Consider the following 21539-nt stretch of genomic DNA (forward strand, 5'->3'; position numbering starts at 1 on the left):
CCTGCTCTTCTGGCCAAGAACATTTTCTCATTTTTAGTGAAGTTCTTTTCTTTCTTTCCTTATGTAGTGATTTTGGTTTTCCTTTGTTCTCCCTATTTGGTATGCACATGAAAGCGGATGGTCTGTCGTTCTCTGGGAGCAAGTCCAGACAACCTAAAGGACCCAATTAAAATTAGTATTCCACGCTATGTCCTGTGTGGGCAGGGAAAGGATGAACACTACGAGTTTGAAATAAAGGTAAGTGCTTTTCAGTTGCTTATCCTTAATATTTGAGGTCTCTCTGCGCATGTTGTTTGCATTTGAATAACAGTAGCATCGTAGAAGCAATAGTAGTAGAAAAATGCCTTTCTGTTTAAAACCAAATAGTTCCTAATTTGCTCTGTCCATAGCAGCATCACAGTTATCAATGATGGAAACAGCAGCTGGAAATGCACCTGAGAATCTGCAGATTTCAGAAATCACTTTACTAACCCAAATGAAATGTAGTTTTTGTTCCACGAAGTGCAATTTTTGGTTCTGTTTCTTTCTGTTGTCTTAAGTGTCCTCAGTACTGCTCAGTAAGAGAGGTTGTGAGAAGGCATGAACAATACAAAGACAGTTATGTTCCAAGTGGATTGGTTGTACACAGGAGGTTGGTGGTCAGACTTGTGGGGTGAGCAGATGCAGATCCAATATCAAATTGTTTAGTTGAAAGTGTTGCAGAGATGACAATTAAATGCATATTGGTTATAGGAAAGTCCTTTATTGAGATGCGAATATCAGTTGTGGAAAATTCAGACTTGTAGTATTTACGTGTAGTAATGAAACATAAATAGAGTATTTTGCACATATCCACAGCAAAAGCTTGATTCCTCTAATGCTTTCTTTGTTGTTCTAGTTCTTCCCACCCTACTTTTCCAAGATCTCGCTTCCCCAAACTGTTACCTGCTTTCTCTCCATTCTAGTGACTTCCTTAGTTGATCTCTGCAGTAATGCTGGGGAAAAAAATACATATTCATTATGTTTCCTCTGGTACTAAGCCAGTGTTTTTTCAAAGCAAGATGTGAAGTCTAATTGGGAATGTGCTCTCTGTGCGTGTGGACATGTAGCGTAACTGATGTACATGGCATCAGAGACAGAACTGGCAGCCTGATTCTCTGAATGTACTGCCAGATGCTTCATTAGCTGGTGTAAGTTTGAGGAGTGACCTGCCCTCCCAGTGTGCAGGACTGGTTTTGAACTATACTCACATTCCCTTTTACATAGGCTTTTAATAAGAGGGTCAATCTTATCTCTGAGCTAATTAAATTTTCATCTCAAAACATATTAGACAATTTGTGGATGGAATACTTCTTTCTGCCTTTTGAACTTTGAATTTCCTGGGGCCAGTGAAAGCCCAGAGCCATACAGATGCTGAGAGAAAAGTAAGCATGTACAAAACTTCCCCAAGGATTGTTGTCGTTGCCATCTGTTTTCAGTACATAGGATTGACTAAACCGGATAGTGGTTAATGAGGGCAAATACAATAAAAAGGTATTTTCTTTTTAGTGAGTTGGTGGATTTGTTTTCCAAGTATTCTCCCTTCATCCTTAAAAACCTACAAGATCCTAGGATGAAGGGACAGTTGAAGAAATGTACAGGAAAACCTGGGCTTACCTGGAAGGCAATGTAATAGAAGGAAGATACTGCAAAGGGGTGAGCTTCGTGACCGGAAAAGGACAGGAGGCTAGATCAAGAAGAGATACAAATGGGTATGAAACTAGGCTCCAGCAGTTTTGTGGCTTTTGCTTCTGTGAGAAAGAGCTTTTGCATTTATAACGCCATCAGTATCTGTTATAGACAGTGCCTGTGCTTGCAGAGAGTACCTATGGATGGCAGAAGGAGCAGCCAGGCAGAAGGGAAGGGGCAACTGCAGCTCCTATGGACACACAGAGTCATCTGAGAGCAGGTGATGGAAGCAAAACTTGGACTCAAGCACAGGTCTGCAGGGGATAATCTGATAAGAGAGAAAGTTGTAGATAAGACTTCTTGGTTTTATTCAGCTTTCCCTCCTCATTCTGAGTTCTCTCCTTTTATCTATCGCCTTTCTTTCAAAACTATTTTTTCCTTGTTTCAAAGCGATCTTTGATAAGTTTTCTATATCAGACGATCCACACATATGCACCCCAAAGCTCTGGTCACAGTTCTGTTCAGCCGTGGTGGGTCTCCTAAAAATGTCCATGTTTGTAGTTGTGTTTCTTTGAGCTCAGTGATCTGTTGCAGAATTGGAGTAAATCAGAAGCAATGCTCTCCTTGATACGTAGTTACCTACATAAATTAGAAAAAAAGAAAAAGCCTGATCTCCCTTCAGTTCTGTTGGTTTAAAAACTGCAATAAAAAATGGTTCCAAGAAATAAATTTGCATAAAACCCTTAGTACCTTGCAAGTTTTAGTTTTTCGGATGCTGTATTCATAGACCATGTAAAGAACAGCTTCAGTAAAGTCTGTTTAGAGAAATAAGAATTTTCACAATTAGTCTTGACAGTTTAACCAGCCCAGATAAGTAAGGTGATCATATTTCTTTCCCCTCCATCATGGTTTTACTTCTGTTTCTATGAAGCAGCAGGGAAACAGATCCTGTGACATACGTTATAATAAAATACGTTGAAATTTTCCATTAGGTTATTTCTTTCAGACATCATGCAGAAGAAGATATAAGGAGACAGGGCTGTAGTATCTCTTTTCAAATTTGTAAGTTTTACATAGGAAATGGTGTGCTTGAATGAAGTCACGATTCTGAGTCAAGTGTAGGGTGACTTAAGGGCAAATAAGAGTATTTTGAAAATCTGTTTTACAGATTTACTCAACCACGTACATTTTTTTTATTAAGACAATGTTTTAACTACTGTATTAGTCAATTACAAGTAAAAAGTGAAGGGTTTTCAAATTTTCTTTTCTTACTACTGTTGAAAAAAAGATCTGCACGTCTCAGTCCCATAAGTACAGAGTCCATATGGTCTGTCATGCAGCTTTTTTAAATGGAGAGGAAAAAAAACCCAGCTCAAACTGGTTGGATCAACTGTAGAAGTAAAAGACTCTGTTCTGGAAATGCTATTCCTCTACCCAGCATGCTGTAGTTCAGCAGTTTATCTAAGCTTTGGGAAACATTTCACCTGTTGTTTAGCTTTTAAATTAATTTTCCAATATCGGTATTAAAAAACAATAGAGTTTTGCAATGCATTACCTGCTAATTTCATTACAAGAATTAGGAAAGTAACTGAAGAGGGTGATGGGGACCAAGTAATGTAAAAAATCCTCCAGTTCTTAGGCAGCACAAATATATTGCTTTGCTGTTTTCCTTCCTGTCCATCTCTAACAAGTTATTAAACTTGTAAGAAGGAAGCTAATAAATAATTGGCTGCAGGCAATTTGATTTGGGTAATTTTGGTACCATTTTATCAGCTAGACAGCTGCCAGATGCACAGCTAACAACCTGATTGACAATCTGATGTACATGCTCTCCCCCAGGCTGTGCAGCTGGAAGCATCCTGGATGCTTTGTGCAAGCTTGCTTCCCTGAAGACATGCTTCTGTGAAAACCCTAGGGTAGAAAGAGGTCACTTTTGAATAAAGATCATGTACACATTAAATTATCACAGAAAAAAAAAAAAAATAGGAATGAGTTAACATCTTTATTTTATGATTATCCATTGCACTGTAATGTTTACTTGAACACTGGAATCACAAAACCCTAAAGTAAAGAACAAAGTGGTTAATTGGTTAGTCAAGATGAATTTAACATGTATTTTCCTGAATTGCTACTTGCCAATGCATTTTCAATCCATTTACCTAAATCATAATTTTTGAAATACTGTTAAGAATATGTAGAGGCAATATAGTCCATCATACAGGTCTTCTAGTAGCAGTCCAGCCTATTGCTGACATGAAAGATCAATTGTATCAGAAATAATGAATTTGCATTGTGGAGATGTGCTAGAAGAATCAGTTTTAATACTTGTCAAAAATTTTGAGACCAGTTTTGTTTACTTATATCTTTTAGTGAAAAATGGAGGTAAAAATAAAAACTCAGCCCTACACCCCCCCAGATCTGAATCCCAGAATCATTCCAGTGGGAAAAGACCTTTAAGGAGACTGAGTCCAACCATAGCCTAACTCTACCAAGTCCAGTGCTTCAACCATGTTCCCAGGAACTACATATGTATTTCTTTTAGACATCTCCAGGGATGTTGATTCAACCATATTCCTGGGCAGCCTGTTCCAGTGTTTGATAACCCTTTTAATGAAGGAGTTTTTTCTAATATCCAATCTAAACCTGCCCTGGCAAAAAACTTGAGACATTTCCTCTTGTCCTGTTGCTTGTTACTGGGGAGACCAGCCTTCACCTCACTACAGCCTCCTTTCAGTAGTTGTAGAGACCTGATGCCTGATGTTGTAAGACACGCAGTAATTTTTGGTTTCCAGAACACTTCCCCAAGTTCTGCTGCTCCATATGCAGCAGCAGGAGCAGCTGGGATGAGGAAGAGTGGACCAGAGATGATTTTATTGTGTTCACAAGGTAGTGGTTGTCATGCAGTCATGTCAGAAGTTGGATGCTCTTTTCCTCTGCCTTTATTGCTCTGGTTCCTTTTGTTAACTTGGTTATCCTTGCTCTGTTGCACCTTTCTTTATCTCCATAACTTTCTGATACACTCAGTAGTGAGGGAACTAGTTCATTTTAGAAGTCACTTGAAGATTAAAAAGGCTGTGTATTTGCGAAATGTACTTTATGAAAATGCTTATTTTTTTATCTTTGTAAAAAAAACATAGCTAGGCAGAGGTAACATCATGTATTTGGCCTGATAGATTAAAGAATTAAGTCTTTTCAGGTCTAGGCAATTCCAGCTAGCTTTCTTCAGCTCTAGTATTTGGTATAGAAAAATGTCCCCCTCTTCCTGCATCATTGCTTCTTGATAATGTTGGATCACCAGAGCTACAGAAGGACTTCAGTGCATAATCAAAGGCTCCAGTCACAGCAGTTTTAGGACCCACTTAAAAATTTCTTCAATTTCACTTAATTTCAGAAAGTTTTTCTTCCCTGGAAATTATTGTTGGTTTCTCGGTTCTAGTGAGGATTTTGTGAATAACTGATGGTAAGGTTGGCTTGCCCTCACCCTTTGCTGTTTCTCTGTGCTTTATTTGCAAGAGTAATTCTGTTGTTTTCAATGAAAATTCCTGTATAAATGGGATGATCAACAACATATTGATGACACAGGCCAAGAGCCTTTTAAAGGAATATCTTCTGAAAGCTGATATATATAATTTTTTTACCATAGAAATTGGAATCCGTTCTCTCGGCTAATGAACTTTGTGTGCCCAAGAAATATGATATTTATTAATTGTGAATCTCTGTGAATCATGTGTGTGTGTTTGTGAATGTACATTTCTATGAATGTACAGAGAGGCTGCAGTACACTTATGCTGGATGTTATTCCTTCATTAATGGAACACCCACTGATCGTCGAGAGCTGAGAGCTGCATAGCTGCACCAGGGAATGATGGGGGCATTTTAGTGTGCTTACATCCCTGTCAAACCATTCCAGAATAAGGAATAAGTGCATTGAGGTTTTTTTCGTCTTGGCAGTCAGTGCTCCTTATTAATTGAAGTCCTGTCACTATAGTGGAATAAAAATATGTTAATCTATAAAAGCTTATGGATTGAAGGAAACAAAAACTTGCCCATTTTAATGTGACAATCTTGTATATTGCATGAGTTTGTATTGTGGGTTGTGTGGTTTTACTTCTGTTTTTTTTTCTTTCTATCTTGCCCGATACAGATAACAGTCCTGGATGAGACATGGACAGTATTCAGGCGGTACAGTCGTTTTCGAGAAATGCATAAAACTTTAAAACTGAAGTACCCAGAGGTAAGTTTTGGTAAAACTTCTTTTGCAGGAAAGTGTGGAGGTAGAGACTTGAAAATACATTTTTTTTTCTTAAAGATGCTTGTTCAAAACCAGTACTCCTATTTGGTTGCATGCTTCTAGTAAGATTGGCAATCCCCTTAGCAGTTTAAAGCTCCAAGGCTGCTGGATACAGAAAGAATATTGCAGTGAAATCTATGGCTCTGCGTGTTGCCTCTGGCTGTTAATTCCCTTTACTGCTGCCTGGTGGCATTCCCTGGAGTTTTCTTTTTTGTTCATTGCAAGATACTTGCAGTCAGATCATGTCATCCTGACAACTCCTCATTTAAAAGAAAAACACTGTTCCACAGATACCCTTTTGTAATAGTGGCTTCCAGCTTTCTGCAAAGTGGAAAATTGATTTTTCTGACCACCTTGGAGACTCTGAGCATTCAGCATATGAGGAGCTGTGCCTGACAGAGCTTCAGTTCATTGGAATGTGCATTTGTAGAGATGCAGTTCTTGCTTTCCACATATAACATTTAGTTATTAACATTTTGCTTCCTTTCTATTTGTCCCCTTGGCTTTTAGAAGAAATAAATCCTTCAAGCAATGAAAGTGATTCTGATTTAAGAGTTAGCACAAGTAAAGAAGCGTGGATCATATTTCATGGGAAAGATATTAAAAAGCATTAAAAACATATTAAAGACATTAGCATGCTCGAGAAAGAAATACATGTAGTAGTGTGCAAACACTGTTTTGGTCTTCATTAATGTATCCTGTAAGCTAAAAGCTAATTGAGCACGGAATGACCTTGAGTATTAAAGAGTAAAATATGTAGATCTCTGTTCTGAGGAGATTCTAGGATGTAAGATCACTCCCATTCCAAAACAGTATAAAAAATGGAAATTGAAACTGCATCAAAAAAATTGAAACTGCACTTTAAGAAAGCTAAAAAATAGAAAAAGGAAAAAATAGAAAAATAAAATTAAGCCATAGTTTTTTAAAGATAGAAATTAGTTTTGCATAGAAGATTGTGAAATGTTCTTTTAAATGAACAAATGCTTTTAAAAATACAACTAGTAAATGAACATCAGTATCGTATTTTTTATTTGAATGAATTGCTGTTCCTCTTTGAGAATTATCATCTGTCAGTGGTGATATCCTCATTGCATGTAACTCTTGAAAATACAGCTAGATGGTCATCCAGTTGAAATAGAAAAGGATCACCTCAATCCCTTTGCAGATTCATCTTCCCCTTTTAGGAAAATTTGTTTCAGTAGTCTTTTTCGGAGTCTGTTATTATAGCCCTGACAATACAGTGATGAACAATTGAATTTGACTTTTACAGTTATGTCAGAGGGAAATCAACTTCTTTCTTGTATGTAATAACAGATTCAGGAGGAAGCCACTACTAAAATGTCCCATGTGTTCCAGCATATTAATGTCACCTTCTTGAATCAAATGCTTGTATTTTACACTATAGATTCAGGCCTTTTGGTGTTACTGGAGGGAGGGGTGTTTTATTGGGGTTTGATTGTTTGTTTTGAAGAACCCTGAGAACATAGGAGTAGTATTCCAGGTCAAAATCAAGTCCAGCATCCAGAACTGTACAGCTGAAAAAACATCCCAGCCTAGAGCAAAGTTTCATAGTTTTCTTCATCTTGGAATCTTCTCAATTGAAGTTGTTCTCATTGTAATTCATAGTTCAAGATTAATATTTTTCCTATTGATTTTATCTATATTTTCCATTCTCTGTATCACTTTATAGGAATCTTACATAAACAAGTTTCTTTTGTTGCCTTTTTTTTTTCTCCTGTTTGTTTTTTTCTGGTTTTGGTCATGCTTGCAAGGGCAATACATTCTCTAGTTTAATGTGCCAGTTTGTTTCTTATTGACACTTCTGTTTTGCCATATGTTCATGTCTTAGGTAGACTTATTGAGAGTCACATTTAGTACATTAACAGAATATTTGTTCAACTAGGCACATGAGTAAATTTCTAATTTCCATATAGGAAACTCGTTGTAATATGTTTTATTAAGTTATCTGTTTCCTTCTCAAGAATTTTTGTATGTTTGGGCAAATATTCTTAAAACTCTTACAACTTTGCCGATATAACTTCCCCTAAAATACTGTACTCTTTGCATGAGTTCAGCGATGTGTTCTGGCTTCTAATACACTTAAAATAATTGTTTAGTTATGTTACTTTCTGAAAAAAATAGGTAGTTTTACTAGTCTCTTCTTCCAGCCTTTATTGAGTCTCCACAACAACTTGCAGTAAATTATCAATGAGGTTCAAGTATGTGTATCTTGCTTAGCACAGAGCATGCTGAATTTCAGAAGATGTGACATGTTTATTTGATCATGTCATCAGTGGTTTTAGATAGGTTCTGTCACTTAAGTACCTGTTTTGGAAAATTTTGCAGTATTGATAAAGGCTTCTGTATTTTATACAGTACCGGCTGTTGTGTCCACTCTTGCTTTGAGACTTAGGGCACCACAAGGAAAAGGCAAATTTGTAGCCAGAAGAAATCTAGCTAACTTGCACTTCATCTCCTTGTAAGCATTTCTACAAACTACCGTGTTCAGCAAACTACACTGCTGTGTCCTTGTTTATCAGGAGGGAAGAACACCTTATGATGGATAAACCACATAATACTGTCTGATGGAGTCAAGATTTGGTGTTTGTTTGAAGGAACGTCATTATCATTCATAAATCATAGAAAGTTAGGGGTTGGAAGGGACCTCGAAAGATCACCTAGTCCAAGCCCCCCTGCCAAGCAGGTCACCTACAGCAGGTCAGACAGGAACACATCCAGGTGGGTTTTGAATGTCTTCAGGGAAGGGGATTCCCCAGCCTCTCTGGGCAGCCTCTTCCAGTGCTCTGTCACTCTCACAGTGAAAAAATTGCTCCTAATATTTATATAGAACCACTTATGCTCTAGCTTATAACTGTTGTCCCTTGTCCTGTTGTTAGACACCCCTGAGAAAAGCTTGACTCTGTCCTCCTGGCACTCACCCCTTACATATTTATACACATTGATGAGGTCACCCCTCATTCTCCTCTTCTCCAAGCTGCAGAGACCCAGCTCCCTCAGCCTTTCCTCACACGGGAGATGTTCTGCTCCCTTCATCATCTTGGTTGCTCTGTGCTGGACTCTCTCAAGCAGTTCCCTGTCCTTCTGGAACTGAGGGACCCAGAACTGGACACAATATTCCAGACGTGGCCTCATCAGGGCAGAGTAGAGGGGGAGAAGCTCTCTCCACCTACTAACCACCCTCCTTCTAATGCACCCCAGGATGCCATTGGCCTCCTTGGCCACAAGGGCACATTGTTGGCTCATGGTCATCCTTCCATACACCAGCACCCCAGGTCCCTTTCTCCAGTGCTGCTCTCCAACAGCTCAGTCCCCAACCAGTGCTGGTACGTGGAGTTGTTCTTTCCCAGATGCAAGACTTTACACTTGCTCTTTTTGTAATTCATTAAATGTCTCTCTGCCTGTCTCTTTGGTCTGTCAAGGTCTCTCTGAATGGCAGCACAGCCTTCTGGGGTGTCAGCCACTCCACCCAGTTTTGTGTTGTCAGCAAACTCGCTGATAGTACACTCTATTCCCTCATCCAGGTCATCAATAAATATATTGAATAGTACTGGTCCCAGTACTGATCCTAGAGAGACTCCACTAGAAACAAACTTCCAGCTAGACTCCACCCCATTGACTACAACTCTCTGACTTGTATCCCTCAACCAGCTCCCGATCCACCTCACTACCCGATCATCCAGGCCACACTTCTTCAGTTTAGCTTCAAGGATGCTGTGGGAGACAGTGCCAGACAGCAGCAAGAATGAGTTGTTCCATCACCTTACCAGGGATGGAAGTGAGGCTGACTGGTCTGTAGTTACTTAGGTTCTCTTTCTTGCCTTTCTTGGAGACTGGAGTGACATTTGCTTTCCTCCAGTCCTTGAGCACCTCTCCTGTCCCCAACAACTTACCAAAGATGATGGAGAGCAGCCTAGCAATGACATCCACCAGTTCCCTCAGCACCAGTGGGTGCATCACATCAGGACTCATGGGTTTATGAATGTCCAGACTCATCAATTGATACTTAACCCAGTCCTCATTGTTGTGTATGTGAATGACCAGTGGCTTCCTGTATTTTTACCTTTATTTAAAATAGCTCTATTTTATGATAATTTGGAATGTGTTTTGCAATGTAAGTGGGAGTTCAGTTTGTTTGGTAACTTGAAAATCATCTGTCTACTTCTGCTCATCTGTCATTGAACACTAAAATGCATTTAATACCAAACTTCTCTGATTTGCATCCTCAGTTACTGTAAATTATCCCAAAGAAAGTTGATCCTTAAAAGCAATGTTATCAGAATCCATGAGAGTTGAATTTTATTTTGCTTAGTTCACCTTCCAACTCTAAGTTAATATTTATAATGAACAGCGAAAATACTGTGGACGTGTTTAATGTATGAGTGTCCTGCTTTTAGAAGTGAACTTTACAGCTCATTAGTTGCTCAGCTCTGAGTTACTACATCAGTATTTTAATAATTTGCTGATCTTGCATTTTGTGTGGCTGCCGCTGTATCCCAAAGGAATTATTGGAAAACTGATTTATTGGTAAGGTTTAAAAAAATAAAAGTGTCTTTTTCAGAAGCAGAAACTATCTAATGTCTTCCAGTCTTACAATATGCCATATATTTTACATACCTGCACATTTCTTCTGATGTATTTAAGTGACTGCTGACAACTGAATATCTAATTGAAATGTGTCACATGCAAATTTTGAAAGGCTGAAGAAGCTGCAGCAGGGTGAGATTGTGCCAGGGGCAGATAAGTACCAGCATTTTAACAGTGCCTTTTTTTATTATTATTTTTTAAGGTCTGCATGATTGTCATTTGCCCAGCTTTCTTACACTTGCTAGGTTGTTAATGACTCTCTTGTTGTTTTTGGAATTTTAATTAAGACCATGCTTGGCTTTCAGTTGCAGTAGTCCCTGTAATGAATATACATTTTGTTTGTTATTAGTCAGAAACAGGAGCAAACACACTCTTTAATGGAGAGCTGAGAACCATCAGAGAAAGAACCTCCCCTTTTTCTTCCTTCTTCATCTTTTCCTATCAGTTTATAATTTTGTAATATTACCAGGGATCTGGTTTCTGCAGAAAACCTTCCCTTCCTGATCCCTGTCTTGCTGTAAGGGAAAATTCACTCTCCCATCCTCCTGTTAGTTCATCAAGTTTGAGTGATGTACTATTGAGATGGCCAATGCTCTCCACTTCTTGTCACCTCCATGTCTCTTCCCCCTTTCAAAGGAGAGCCGAGGAACAAGTTGTCTGTTTGTCTTTCTCTGCCTGAAGTCAAAGTTTATGAAGTGGCACATCCATGCAGATGTCCTTAATTGTGTCAAGGTGTCTAGTTCAGGTTTTGTGGGGCTTTCATTGTAGGCTCTGCTTAGGGAGTTGACTGTCAGTGTCCTTGAAACTTCTTTCTGTGTGCAAAAAATCCTCTGTGGTGCTAAGAGAAGCACCTATTATTGAGACTTTTTAATTACCAATAATGGTTCTCGGTTTAAAATCCTAGTACATCCATAGTGAGCTGCTGACAATGAGCTAAAAGTTATGCTTGAATTTATAGATTCATCCAAGGAGATAAAGACTTGTGTAGGCAAGATTACTGCAGGAGTGCTAAAGCACAAAGACTTTGAGTTGGTTTAACAGAGTATAATAATTTGGGTATTTGTGTTTGATATGTGGGTTCTGTATATAACTAATTATTTGTATCTTTTACTGTCTAAAGCACAAAATGACTGTTTATAATTGTTAAAGAATTTTTGGTTGTAGTTGAGCCAGCTTCCCCTTCCACTGGTCTGTTTTTTGTCATCTTCCATATCTGAGCGGATGCATAATATCTGAAACAGCAGGAAATGTCTATAAAAACTTAAACACGCCCAAATTACCAGGTGATCTGCCTCTACCCCTATCTGCTGTTCCCACTTGGGGAACAATTGTGCATGATACATTGCAGTAACACATTGATATCATTAATTTTGGAGGTTGGGGTTAGAGACTGTTGCTTGGATTACAGGATTTTTTAGTTACATTAAGTACTGGACAGTAAAGATGGTATTTTATAACCATTTAAAAATTCCACAGCCTATTTTTTTTCAGTCCAGTGTTCTGGAGGAAAGGCTCTCATCAGCAGTGGTGATGAGACTTAAATATTCCTTCTTTTTATTTCTGAAGATAATATCCTCTGCTATCAGAAGTCTCTTTATTTGACAGAGTATCATTCTGTCTGAGTGAATGTGAGGCTCTTGTCAACTGGAGGAGTTAACAGGCTGCTCTTTGCTTTGTGTACCTGCAAGAATTGCATGAAGCTCAAAGAGCAAAAAATATTTCTCAGGTCTTTCAGAAATAGTATATTAATGAGTATATTGAATACTGAGCAACTGCTGGAAACCTATATTAAAAGTATTTTTCAATATTTCAGATTTTTAAAAACTCAAAAGGAGTCAGTCTGGTTTTTACTGGAAGTGTTTTGTATCTTGGCAAAAGATACAAATTTTTTTTTATATCTCCGTAAAGCAAGTTCCCATTTCATCCATCCACACTACACGCAACCACACAACTTTATTTATATGCTTGCTATTAAGATGTTACAGACAGCAATTCTGTTATCTTGTCAAGTTCTTTTTAGACTCTTCGTAGTACCACTTACTGTTTAAGATTTATTCAGCTCTGTAATGATGAATGAAGAGACATGAACTGTTCATTTAACCACTACTGACTGATCTCACTGTCCTTTCTTTTTGCCTCCTTACTCTTCTTATGGGAGTCTGCCAGCAAAGGATCTCCCATTTTCCATTTAAGCAGTCCATATATATAGTGGTTTTGATAAGTAATACGTGGAAGAAATCTTCAACACAAAATGCTGACACAGATAATGGTGAAGGGATGAGTTTGAGGTGAAGCCATTAATTGTAGGATAGCATCCTTGGATTCTGGAAGAAATTCTTTGCAAGGTCACTGTCCAGGATCACTAACAGAAATTCAGTTTTTGACTAGCCTTTAAGCCATGGTTAATGGGGATTTGGGTATTTTATTTTCCCACCCTGATAAACTCAAGGGTAATGAGACAATATCTGTGTATTTAAATAACTATTATATTACTTTTTAAAGTCCTATCAGAGATGGAGAATTCTCACTTCTAAGGAAGATAACAAATAGGAAAATTGAGACAAGAGTACCAGTTAGGCAAGTAGTAAGTAAGTAGTGTAAAGCTGTAAATAACTAACTGAAAACTTCTAAGACAGTATTTAGAATTAGTTTATTCTGAAACCTTCAGTGCTTACATCAAAAACTTGATCCTCTGGCGACCGAAGTCCTAATCCATGCACAAATTCTATGATGTTTAGAAACTCTTGTGAGTAAAAAGAAATTGAAATTGTGACTTACATGTACTAGAGAGAGCAGGGTGTAGCATATAGTAATAAACATCATGGTACAAATCTTGCTAAAAATGCAACCTCATTATTTTAAAAAGTTTGGGTTTGTATATGGATTCTTAATTCAGGTTCATTTAGCCTCTAGCAACTCCATCACCCTTAGCGTGCACAGTCTATGAAAATATTTTAAGATTATTTTTTTGTATCTGGAGATTTGATCTAGTGAAAAAATAAGCTTATTGATGTGTTCTGCCTGGACTAGAAGGATGTTTTTGGGTATTAAATAGCAAATATTTATTTATTTAATAATCAAGAATATGAACTGTAATTTTTGTACTGTAATTATGTATTTTGTACTGAATTATGTACTGTAATACAATGGAAAAACATAATTGGAGTAACAAATATAGTATGATAATGTTAGGATAGAAAAAAAGAATGCATAAGGAGTCTAAAAGCTTTTTTCTTCAGTGGAAATGGTACATTTTGCCACAGATAAAAATTAAAATTGCTTGCAACATTGATATGCTTGTAAATAGCACATTCTGTGATGTGTGTTGAAATAATGCTTTTGGCAGAAATATAAGTGTAATATAAAAGCATTTAGAAAATAGATTTTGAAATATAAATCGTAAAGTAAAGGCAGACCTTAATTTTTACTCTCTAGCCTGGAACTCTTTTAATCTTGGTAATGTATCTTTCTATAAATACTGAAAGAAAAATAAAGTAGTAATTTTCAGAATCCATACCTGTGTGTGAACCTTGTAGTAATACTATTATACAAACATATGATTATAGCCATCACTTTATTCAGTAAAAATTACAGAAATTATGATATAGATAGTTCTAACACTCATATCTTGTCACCTATAGCAGCCAGGAAGCACACACACAGGAGGCATGTTCAGAGCATTCTGAAAGTCTGCAGTTGTGGTACTTATGGCTGCTCATGTTTTTCAAAGAAATTTTAGGACTTTGCTCAGTACATCAGGAGAACAGGAGAATTTGTTTCCAAAAGTAAAGTGTGAAAAACATTGCTGCTAACCATATCATGTAGCTCAGTGCAAGTTCGATTACATGGGGATGTGTGTTTAGTCCATGTGGTCCCTCAGAATTCATAGTTGCTAATGAGGAGTGGAGGATCTGAGACACAGCAAACCCCCTGGCATGTTTGCTTCAGGCATAATGCTCCGTTCCCAATCTGTTTCTAGTGGGAAAATGAATTCAGTGTGTGAATTTCCAGTCATAAAACTGAATCTGAATGTGTAACAGCCTTGCAAAAGCCTGGCTTTGGGATTACTTTCTGATTGTTTCTCTTTTAGGCTGAATTTTTGCAGCAAAGTTTCTTTGGCTTGTTACGGGCTGTTAGCAGAAATACAGTTTCTCTCTTTCCGCCTTCCATTTCCTCCCTTCTGTGTTTTGGTCCATGATGAGACCTGGGTTTTTTGATCTGTCCTTACCAGATTATGCTCTGAACTTCTAAATGCTTCTCTGGGAAAATACCATTAACTTTATGAGTCTGCTCTAAATCCAGAATAAAACCAGATTATCTGGCAGGCAGACATCAAATGCCAGGTTTCACTGGTTGTGCTGTGCAAGTGTCTTACATATTAGTAATGCAGAAGTTGAAAAAGCAGCGTTAAGAGTGGTGTGCATCCTTCATCTCATAGTTCACAAACTATTTGACAGAATAATGGCTTTGATTAGTTGGTAAATGGATATTCAAGGCTCTGCTCAATTATCTAGTGGATTTTCATCATATCAAAATATTCATGTTGTTTTATCAGTAAAATGGTATCAGGTGGATAACAGCTATCTGGGAGAACAGAATGTCTCTGAGAAGAAAAATTCCTGGACAATGTTACTAGAGGCTTAGGTACTCACTGATGTTCAGCTATTTCTTAGCTGGTCCTGACAGTCTGCAGGGTTGGGGAACCACCCTCCATCTCTGTTTTCTTCTTGCTTAGTGACAGGCAGAGGAGAGCATTGGATTTGAGTTGTGTTTTTCTTTTTTTTTTTAATGATTGCCTTGCTTTGGAGGACTGTAAGACTTGTGCTCCATTGACTGTTATTGACAGTGTTGCTATCTTCTAAGGGTTTCCCTGTCTTGGTCAGGCATATGCTGCTAGATTAAGTAGACCTTTCAAGTAGAACCCTTTGGTTTGATTGATTTAGAATATGATGACCCAGCTGTATATGTAGCTTTTGTGAAAATATTCAGCTTGATTTTGAACAAGTAGTGCAGATAGTAGCAAAAACTGTCTGGTTCCAGTCCTTCTGTCTGTTGCATTTTTTCCTTACATACAAAGATAGTATTACTGACAGTACTGCAGAACAGAAAGTGCTATGATAAACATCATTTGCTGCCTAATCTGGAGGATTATACCAAGATTCTTTTCAGCTTCATGTGGCAGCTTTTGGGCAGAGGATTACAGGGTTGTTTTCTCTGTTCATTTGGAACCACTGGGAGAATGAACAGGGAAATGCAGGTTGCAGATTTTGCTGTACAGTAAGAATATTTAGCTGTTGATTGTGGCATTCATAGTATCATTTTGGTTGGAAAACACCTTTAAGATCATTAATTCCAACTGTTGCACACTGCAAAGTCCACCACTAATACAGCATTGTTGTATTAAGCTAGAGTGACCTTATCTGAACAGGACTGAGATGCAGATGAGTGTTAATCAATGTAGGATTGGTGTAACCTGCAAGAAAGAAAAGCTCCTGAAAAATACTTTTCTGCTTCTGTATTTGATAACTGGTGTTGGGGTTTAAAGGGGAAACTGAAGCCTGGTTCCTTCTCACCATAGGCCCCATTTGCATTCACTACTGAGAGATCAGTGCCTTCATGTGGCATTTCAAAGCACCCAAGGTGAGTCTCCTACCTCCTGCCCTGAACTTCCCACTGGAGGATTCTACTTAGCTGCCAGGGATCAGGAAGGTTGGGGTCGTTCCACGAGGGAAGACAGGCTTGGAGCTGAGAGTGGCTGCAACAGAGGTCACAGTGAGGACATTGGCCAGGTCAGAGTCCAGCAGTCGTACTACCTGAGCAGGACCAGGACAGTGACAGTAACTGCTCCCATTGGCAGTCAGGGGTCAGATGGCAAGGTGAGAGGAAAAGTCAGGTCCAGGGTCCATTCAAGACGGGTGAATCAGTAATGGAACAGCAAGATCCAAAAATTATAACTGCAGTGTTCTGTTGTAAATACCCCGCTTTTTAATGTAAGTCAGGTTGGTTAAGTGGTGTATTTGCTTAAAAAAACACAAAATCCAAACCCACCCTATGGGTAAGTGTTGTTACAATTTACAAGGGACACTTTTTGTCTAAGGATTTTTTATAAATATTATTTTATTGTGTTCCTGCTAATGAGCTTTCAGACTCAGTGTAGTGAAAATAATGTTCTGTTGCTTAATTAAAAATGAGCTGACTTCAGAGGAATGGAAGAAAATAAATTTTTTAGACCATCCAGCTGATAGTTTAGTTTCTAAATTAGTTTCTGAAAGGCTTAGATTTTGTATTCACAATGAGATCCTCCTGTAAGACTCTCAGGATATTTTCTTGACTTCTGCAATGTAAATACATTTTTATAAAAAAATCTGGAAGGGTGTTTTACCATCTGTCTCTGCAACACAGAACATACAGAAGGCTACATCTTGCAAGAGAATTGTCTATCCCACTACTGAGCCAAAAGCAAGAAAGCCCAAGCAGTAAAATTTATTAGACATCTCTGCATGACAAAAATCAATAAAATACAATTTTATTGGTTTAATATGAAAGTAAACACAAGGAAGCAGTGGCTTTCAAGACAAATATTGAGCTGCAGGTATCAAATTAAAAATGTCAAGAGGAGAAGTCTGAAAGTGGAGGACGCTGTCCAGTTTACTGTAGGGCATCATTCAGAACGAAAGCATAAAATAGTCATGCAGAGGGCAACTGTCTGGCATGTCTGCAAACGGAATTTTTTATAGGGGTATCTTTGATGCAGGAGCCATGGAGATGAGAATGCACACTTTTCATGGGTGCAAAACTTTGGGAACCAGTGTTAAAACATTCTGTTAATTCATGGCTATCTATAAATGGATATGATAATATGATAAAATGAATTAAAGCTGCAGTTCTGTTTGGCCAGTTGCTTCTGAACTGACTCTATAACTTTCCATCCTAGGTAACTCTAGGTAATAGTGGGCATTGATGATGATGATTTAGTGATTTGTGCTGTACCATGCTGTTGGCAATGTGGACACTGGGGTTGTATGAATGTACATACACTCTGTGTACTCACTGTACATTCAATTACAACTCCAGTTTTATTTTTACTTTTAAATCAGGGAATAAATAAGAATACCTTTAATTTTAAATTCAGGTCAGTTTTTTAATAGTACCACTGTTATTAAAGTAATTGCAAACTACTGTATTGCAGAGCTTTATATATGTATACAGAATAGTGTAATTTCTCTTCTGACTGTATCTGAAGGCGCTTATGTGCTACACCACCTTCTAGAAAGCATCTGACAGACAGTAATTATGAAATTACTGATATGTAATCCAAACATAAATACTTGCAGTAGTCAAGCACATCCCCGTTTTCTCCTCCACCAGGAATAATGATGTTGGCTTCAATATCATGGCGTTTTAATCAAGCATATCTTTAAGGTTTCCACATACATGTAGTGTATACATAGCTCTTGCTTGCTAGGCATCTATCTTCAAGTGCTTGATCAAGAAATTTTTTTATACTTGGAAACAAATATCTATTCTCATCCACCACTCTGCCTTCAGGATCTCAAGAGCAGCACAAAATAGGGTATTGCACATGAAGCAGATAGTAACAATGATCTTTCTGATGTCCATAGTTGATTTTTTGGTTCTGCAAAATCAAAATTCTTTGCCAAGCGAACTCCTGAAAAACTCATCTTATTACATTTCATTAGTTATCTGTCATTTTAAGCTTCACTTAGTGATATCATTGATAATGGGGGGAAATCCCAATTTGTATGAGGTCTACAGCTGTTTTTTAATCCTTTGATAAAAGCAGATAGCTCTATAATATTTGTAAGACTAGACATAAGTTAAAATTTACGTACAGCCCATGTGACTGTAAATCACACTTACTCCTGGAGGAGGGACCAAGAAGTTCCTTTTAAGCTTCCCATTTGTGTACTTGCAATGCATTTTCTCTGGGTTTATCGTATTAAATGACGCAGAAGGCAAACCAGCTTCTTGTAATCAGTCTGGTTTGTTGTGAGAGTTGCTGCCTTATCTCTATAACAAATCAAACTTAGAGGCATACTGCTTATTTGTTTGCAGGTGTATTTCTCTGTGACAGCTGTTCCTTCAGACCCTGAGATCTGCCATTAATTTTGAGTAGTCAGAAAGGCATCCATCTAGTCAGCAGTAGAAATTATTGCTGCTCTTTGATGAGTTTTCATTATTAGCATTTCTCAAAGGCAAGAGTGACTGAAATTTATGGCGTCAGTTGGCCACACGAGACGGGGATGTTTCATAAATGCTGCCAGATGTCACTGAGATGAGCTTATATGCACCATCTTTTGGGGACAAGCTGTTAAAACTGCTACAGTGATTTCTTCTCTTTGAACCACTCTGTGTTACTTAACTCAAATGGTGATGAGATTTCTTGGTGATCAGCTGAAATGGCCTGATAGCCAGCATGGCATCTGTAGGAGTGTGGTGCAGAGTGGGGAAAGGCTGGATGCAGTCACAGTGAAGGTGGTGTCTGATGCATGGCCCACCTTGTAATACTGCAAGGATAATTCCTTAACCTTGCTAGGAATCCCAGTGGGAAGATAATTAATCAAATCTCGAATAATTTTTTTTAGGAAAATAAGACTCTAAGAGAGCACTAGAAAATTCCCTTTTTTTAACTTCTTTTGGGAAGTGGGACCCGAGCCACACATTGGTGAAGTCTGATTATAGTGTTGAGGTTTGAAGGCATGACCTTGCAAACCCAGTAGTATTTGCCATTCCTTTAAAGAAATAACTAAGCACCATGACCTGACACTACATGAAAAACATTAATATTTAATTTGCAAAATCACGAGCTAAAAGTGTAGAGAGTATGTGTTAAGCTTGTCCATAAATCCTCTGATCAGCATGCATGGTCTCCCATACAGTGCTGGGATTTTTTCCCCAGACTTCTATCTTCATGCAAGATAGACAAACAAGAGAGCAAAGTGAAAGTTACAAGGGCATGAACTATTAGTTTTTTCATTCTTATTTTCCAAGTATATCTATGCATCTCTTTTTTTTTTAATTTATTTTTGACTGGTTTACATGTGAGATAATTATATCCTTTGGGTTACTGTATGCTGTTTGTGCCCCATGTTATTCTGCCTTTCTACAGCCTGTGTAGAGAACTTAATATGGTTTCTTTGCCACTTGGGCCAATTTTTGTCTCTCTTTCCTTAGTTGATAATCCTGACCTATGCAGGTAGTGATTTATATTTAGAAAGATACCATGGCTGTATTAGTTTCTGGTTTTCATAAGAGGGAATAAAGCCCCAAAGCTGCATTATTTTACAGAACCGTAGAAGGTTTGCATGAACTTTGATGCCTCCTATCGCTCATTTTTATAGTTATTCTGTATTTAAACACTATGGTACTACTTAAAATGAGCAAAACAGTGAAGTTACTTGTCAAATATTATATTAACCATAGTTTATGACTCTATTTTTGTGTGTTATTATACTGACAAGTCTAGCAATTGCTTTAAAGCAAAGAAAAACAACTCTGTAATGCAGGGTAACTTCTTTGGCTGCAGTTAACTTGATTTTTTTCAATAGCAGGAGGCAGACTAAATGGAGTTAACATAATGTGATCAACAGTGGCTGCCACATCTGACCACAGGTCCAAAAATGCACAGTCAGTCTAAGTCATCCTGCTTGCTTAAAAGAGGAACTTGGATATGACAACTCTTAAATCTTTTTACTTACGGAGTATTGTTTGAATGGGAGATTTGCACAATTTAAAAGACAGTAAAACACAGTGAAATGCAAAAGAGAATCTTTGGTATCCAATGCTACTTGGTAATTTCACATTGTCAGATGAAGATTCCAGGGAGGTTCACAGGTGATCAATTTCTTTTTTGTGTTCTTATCCCTCTTCAATGATAGATAACGTTGAAATGTTCTTTGGAGAAACAGTTATGCTTGTTTGGGGAAGGTAACTGGCAAGTATTCTAGGAAGATCTAAGAAGTTTGAAGAGAGTTATCCAGAACTATAGACAACAGAGCTGTGAGAACTTGTGCATCCTAGGAAATGTTTATGGGCTGGTCAATTGAGAGAAGATGAATGAGGTGGGGGGGTGGGACTGGTGTTAGTCACAGCATCCAGACATTGAGGCAGCTCACAACAGAACTACATATATTTATGGGAGGAGACATACGTGCTCGTGCCCCTTGGCATGTCTTAGTGCCAACTTGCAGGGGAAGGATAGTGTAGAGGAGGTGCCTAACTATATATACAGGTGATGCTCCAGACAGATGAGTAGGAAGAAGGCAAGGAATTTTAGCCAGTCTGAGGACAGTGGGAAAGCTGCAGAATTTTTTCCCTAGGGTAAACCCTAGCATGGTCTCCATTACACTCTAGCCTCAATGGGATGGATTCTGGTGGGGATAAGGTAGACCTGACTCACTGGACTGCCTTCTCTAGGGACCAGACAAAAAGTAATGTGCAAACCAGGAATTGTTTCTGCCAGCCAGAAATGCAAAGGTTAAACCAGTTCTGTGGGCAGGTAACCCTCTGAGAGAAAGCAAAAAGGAAGGAGTAGGAATAAAAGAACATTCTCATGTACATGTAGCAAAACTGCCCCAGCTCTTTGGAAAAAAACTGTGCTGTAAAGGGATGGAAAGCCAAGTTGTAGCATACCCCAAGCCCCCCAGAAGTACCTGACTGCAGTATGCTATCTCTTTTATTTGTTAGAAACGGGATATTTGCAGACTGCTTTATGTAGGATTTTCCAGGGGAAACTCCCAAGGAAGGAGAGGGATGCTCTGTCCTGTGTGCATTTGAGATGCATGCACTGCAGCCATGAGGAGAGACAACAATAGAAAGCTGAAAGCTTGCAGCTCTGATGGAGGAGCCAAGAGACAGCAGGGATGAGGCTAGAGATAACAACAACAACAACAACAACAACAACAATAATAATAATAATAATAATAATAATAGCTATTGTTGCTGTTTAATATCAGTTCAGTCTTCTCTGTTCCCT

The 21539-nt window shown here is 38.1% G+C and overlaps 1 protein-coding gene across 3 annotated transcripts in view; it reads left to right on the forward strand.

Moving 5' to 3' along the window:
* The window catches only part of KIF16B (kinesin family member 16B), a 136089-nt gene that overhangs the window by 92381 nt on the left and 22169 nt on the right, over positions 1-21539 (forward strand). For 2 of the 3 annotated variants that reach the window (XM_071740235.1, XM_071740236.1), the window contains 2 exons: positions 115-237; positions 5792-5881. In XM_071740235.1, coding sequence (XP_071596336.1) covers positions 115-237; positions 5792-5881 — 213 coding nt within the window. Of the gene's footprint in view, positions 1-67; positions 238-5791; positions 5882-21539 lie in introns of those variants that run through there. The other variant, XM_071740237.1, reaches the window with a different exon arrangement.

Source organism: Heliangelus exortis, chromosome 3 (genome assembly GCF_036169615.1).
Source record: "Heliangelus exortis chromosome 3, bHelExo1.hap1, whole genome shotgun sequence".
Lineage (NCBI taxonomy): Eukaryota > Metazoa > Chordata > Aves > Apodiformes > Trochilidae > Heliangelus > Heliangelus exortis.